Here is a 5000-nt window from a genome sequence, read left to right as displayed (position 1 = left end):
AGACATTTCATTCGTAACTTTATTCAAATATTGTAGATTTATGATGTCATGACTTTATTGAAATAGTGGTTGTGTGATTTCATCATGGCTTTGTGGCAACTATAGTTATTAGGCCTGTAATAGTTAATAGTGATATATTGATACTAGTGAATAAAAAGATTAATACGTTGTTTATAATGATACAAAAATAAATAGCTTATGTTTTCTTCTATCACAAATACATCTATTGACTTGGGCCTAAAAAATATCACATTAATATGCAGACCTTTTTTATACAAATGGGGTGTTTCCTTCTGAAGTTGAATTCTGAATAAAAAAATTATATTTGTCTTAATGTCATATTTCCTTTTTTCCCTAAACGCTAATAGAAAATGTACAGGACAATATTTTTTAAAGGGAAGACAGAGTGCAAATGAACATATTACCAAGTTGTAATTGTCAATAGTATATTAATATCAGGACTGTGTGTATAGCAATATGGCATTAGTGTTGTCTTTTCTTGGTTTGAAATACTTTCATACCACCTAGTATACTCATGCCTTTTATACATCTCCAGCATATACGTATCATTCTATATGATGTATTCACCGGCATAGCTGATCTACAAGCTCACAACAGGAGTATGTTGGGAACTTGCAGATTTAGCTGTTTTCACCAGATGTTCACCTAATCTCACTGAATGTTCACCTATTATGACATGACCAGAATATGGAAGCTAGGGCTCATGTGGTTAAACCATATTCTATACTTTAAATAAATAGACTGAATTTCCCCCTTGGGATAATAAAGGTATCTATCTATCTATCTATCTATCTATCTTAAATTTACAATTTACAATATAGGCATTTAGCAGACGCTTTTAATCCAAAGCGACTAACCATAAGCAGGTAATACATTAAAATAATAAGCAAGATAAAATGATGTCAGTACATCAACAGAGTGAAAATGTTCCCCTCCCCAAACGTAAACATAACTAGAAAGATGCAATAGGAAATTGCAAGTGTGGTTGCTGTTGACTCTAATGGGGAGCCAATCAGATAGGGTGAAAAGGATGACATCATGATGATACCAAGGTATTGTGACGTCTGATTGGGTGAAAGCAGATGATGAGACAAAGACCAGAACTACAGTATAGTGTGGTTACCCTGTGGGGAAACCACACTAAATGAACACAGATAACACTGTGTAATGTAATGTAAATGGTTTAACACAGGGGTCTTCAACAGGGGGTCCGGGACTCCTAGAGGGTCCTCAGAGTTACTACAGGGGGTCCTCCAAATCTTTGTGTGATAGAAACCTTTTTCTCCTTTTGTACATTAACCACTTAAATCCTAGTGTCCATATATTCTGAGAACTTTAGCCAAAAATAGCAGATCTACAAGCTCGCAAAGAGGTTTGGAGTAGAGGGGAAAAAGAGCAGACCAAGTACAGAGTGAAAGCTCAAGTTGATTAAGTATTGACAGTTCGCGTGGTTATCTGAAAACACAAATCGCCATGAATACAAAATACACTATATGGAATCTATGAGAAGGTTGTGGGGGTCCCTGCTTCATCTCTCTCTCAACAAAGGGGTCCTTGGCCTGAAAACGTTGAAGACCCCTGGTTTAACATGCTGCTTATCAGTATACATTTTGTGCTACCAAAGAGAAGGGAGAAAGTTTGACAACTCATGTCTTGAAAGGTGTCTTCCTCCCCAGGCCAGCAAGCAGAGATGGAAAGTGGGGATTTTTCACTTTCACTCTGCAAGCCTCCTCCTTTCCCTCTCTCCTTTTCTGTCTCTCTGTCGGTCTGTCCCTCCATCTTTCTGTCTCTCCTCCATCTTTCTGTCTCTCCTCCATCTCTTTCTCTCTGCCTGTTTTCCGTTTCCCATCTGGTCAGAGTATAAGGCCAGGTAACAGCAGCTCATAATGTCTCAAACTCACTCAAACACAACAAGACACAGACACGTGCAGCACGCCAGAGCTATCATAGGCATATACCACTCGACCGACAGATCTGACCAATCAACCAATGGCAACCATGCACAGAGCAACTACTACTAATACTGGACTAATGGATCGACCAATCACAGCCATGTTTCTGCTGTTTGTCCTCTGTAGCGGCGGCTGCGGCGCCCTGGGCAGCGGCGCGGAGACAGCGGACTCCTGTGATTGGCTGACGTATGGCTACGATCACCTGAGCAACAGGTCTATGGCGCTGCTGGATCAGATGGTGAGTTTATGTTGGTGAGCATGAGTTTTTGAACTAACATTAAGGACCAATGTCTGTATCAGAGCAAAAAACTGTTTTTCTAAATTGTAAAAAAAAGATGATATGATATGACTGATGCTATGGTTCATTGTTTACCTGTTATCCTGTGGTTTCTGTGAGGCCATATTCTCTCCGCACTCTACTGTACTGTACTTGTGACTATTTACCTTGTAGTTTTTTGACTATAGAGTTCAAGCAGAGTTCATGCTTATTTAGATCTGACATTGTAGGTCTTTCATTAGGCAACCAGCTAGTGTTCTAGGTCCAAGAATATTTATGTCACCTAAAGTAAAACTGGTTTCATGTAACTTTTGGATTAAAGTCCACTGAGTTCCGTGGAAGGTTTTTGTAAACTTTTCTGTAACAAATTGCCCAGAATTGCACCTTTCTAGTTGATGTTGTAATGTATAGAATAGTGTTAATATCAGGCAAACTGTGTTTCCACAGGGAGGAGAGATGACTGAGGATGGATGTCCTGTTCATTTCCCCGTTTCCTTCTACGAGAAGATGAGAACAGCTGAGGTATGTGTCTGTCTGTCTGTCTGTCTGTCTGTCTGTCTGTCTGTCTGTCTGTCTGTCTGTCTGTCTGTCAGGCATTTAAGTTACTCATACCCTGCCAAAAAATATGTTTCTATGATAAAAACGTCTTTAAAACGTCTTTTTCACTATGGACCTCCCTGCCAGACGTCTTCTGAACGTCTTTTTTTTAAAAATAATAAAAAAAAAAAAAAAAAAATTTTGAGAAAATTTTTTTTGAAAAAAAAAATTTTGGACCTCCAACAGTGTACTAGGCATGATCGCGATCGCGAAATTGCATGTTTAACCCCCATACCAACCCCATCTTTCAAACATGGCAGCCATGTTTGTTTACATTTGAAGAAAACATAAGGGCTCCTTTCTCCTGAATGCCTGAACGGATTTCCAAGCGGATTTTTTTGTTTGAAAGCTGTGAAAAGCATGCACATGCATAGTGCATGATCTGTGCACGAATGTGTGCACCAGCGTGCACACTATTTTTTTAACCCTTTGTTGGCGAACCGGCAATATAAGAGGTCATCCCACTTTAAATATGGCACCGACTGAGTTAAGGCATAAGAGCAGTTGTCTATAACTCTCTCTCTCTCTCTCTCTCTCTCTCTCTCTCTCTCTCTCTCTGCAGGTGGAGTCCAGGATAGGTTTCATCAGAGACAGTCTGCTCCTCATCTCTGGGCTCTACGACCACGGTGACCCGTCCTCCGTGGCTGCCTGGGACTCCGGCAAGATGGAGGAGTTCCTGGTCACCGTCCACAGACAGGTGGAGGAGCTGAGTGCCTGCGTGAGGAGAAAGCAGCCGTCAGACAGGAAGCTGAGACGATACTACAGGAAACTGCGCAAGAATGTTCTCCGCAACATGGTAAGCACCTGTAATACTGTACTGTACTGTACATCCATGGTATCTACTGTCAGGAAGAACGGGGACTGCCCATAAGTCCGACATCTCATTAGTCCCAAATTGGTTAGGTTTAGGGTTAGCATTCATCAGGTTAGCATTCACCAGTGTCGGCAGGTTAGCATTCACCAGGTTAGCATTCACCAGTGTCGGACTAATGGGATGTCGGGAACAATGAAACGTCGGACCAATGTCATTTGTTGTAGCTTTAGTATATATATCATCGATGTCAGGTGAAAACCCTGTATGTCCAAAACTGTTCCTACTTAATTTTTTATTTATTTTTTAATTTATAGAGAAAGAAATTGCTGATCTACAATCTCATAAAGCAGTTTTTTTTACTTTTGTGTGACATTCTTGCATGATGAAGTAGGGCATTCATTTACAAAAAAGTTGACATATGCTACCCTCAGCGAGAGTTTTATTATGTGTACTTATTTGTGTTGTGTGGAGTTTCTGTGTACTTTCAGAGTTTTCACTGGGGTATTTTTGTGTACTGTCAGAGTTAGTAATAATATTAGTTTGGACAGCAGTATGTCTGTGTACTTTCAGAGTTTTAACTGGGATATTGTTGTGTACTTTAGGAGTTTTAACTGGGATATTGTTGTGTACTTTCAGAGTTTTAACTGGGATATTGTTGTGTACTTTCAGAGTTTTAACTGGGATATTGTTGTGTACTTTCAGAGTTTTAACTGCGATATTGTTGTGTACTTTCAGAGTTTTAACTGCGATATTGTTGTGTACTTTAGGAGTTTTAACTGGGATATTGTTGTGTACTTTCAGAGTTTTAACTGGGATATTGTTGTGTACTTTCAGAGTTTTAACTGGGATATTGTTGTGTACTTTCAGAGTTTTAACTGGGATATTGGTGTGTACTTTCAGAGTTTTAACTGGGATATTGTTGTGTACTTTCAGAGTTTTAACTGGGATATTGTTGTGTACTTTCAGAGTTTTAACTGGGATATTGTTGTGTACTTTCAGAGTTTTAACGGTGGTGTTTTTGTGTACTTTCAGAGTTTTAAGAGGGATATTGTTGTGTACTTTCAGAGTTTTAACGGTGGTGTTTTTGTGTACTTTCAGGGTTACAGCAAAGCATCATGGGAGCTGATCAGGAAGGAGACTAAACATCATCTTCAACAACTGCATCTGCTGTTTGCTACGCTGACACATTAACACACATGCACACGCACGCGCGCACACACACGCGCGCGCACACACACACACACACACACACACACACACACACACACACACACACACACACACACACACACACACACACACACACACACACACACACACACACACACACACACACACA

The 5000-nt window shown here is 40.0% G+C and overlaps 1 protein-coding gene across 1 annotated transcript; it reads left to right on the top strand.

Moving 5' to 3' along the window:
- Positions 1 to 2052: 2052 nt before the first annotated feature.
- LOC308308668 (interferon a3-like) lies at positions 2053 to 4852 on the top strand (the record flags this gene model as incomplete). Its single annotated transcript, XM_080754111.1, has 4 exons — positions 2053 to 2211; positions 2698 to 2772; positions 3410 to 3643; positions 4760 to 4852. The coding sequence occupies 4 exons, from the start codon at positions 2053 to 2055 to the stop codon at positions 4850 to 4852; spliced, it is 561 nt and encodes a 186-aa protein (XP_080610237.1).
- Positions 4853 to 5000: the final 148 nt, after the last annotated feature.

Source organism: Nannobrachium achirus (genome assembly GCF_963921795.1).
Source record: "Nannobrachium achirus genome assembly, chromosome: 1".
Taxonomy (NCBI): Eukaryota; Metazoa; Chordata; class Actinopteri; order Myctophiformes; family Myctophidae; genus Nannobrachium; species Nannobrachium achirus.
The sequence above is the reverse complement of the archived record's forward strand: the minus strand, read 5'-3'. Positions and strand labels throughout refer to the sequence as shown.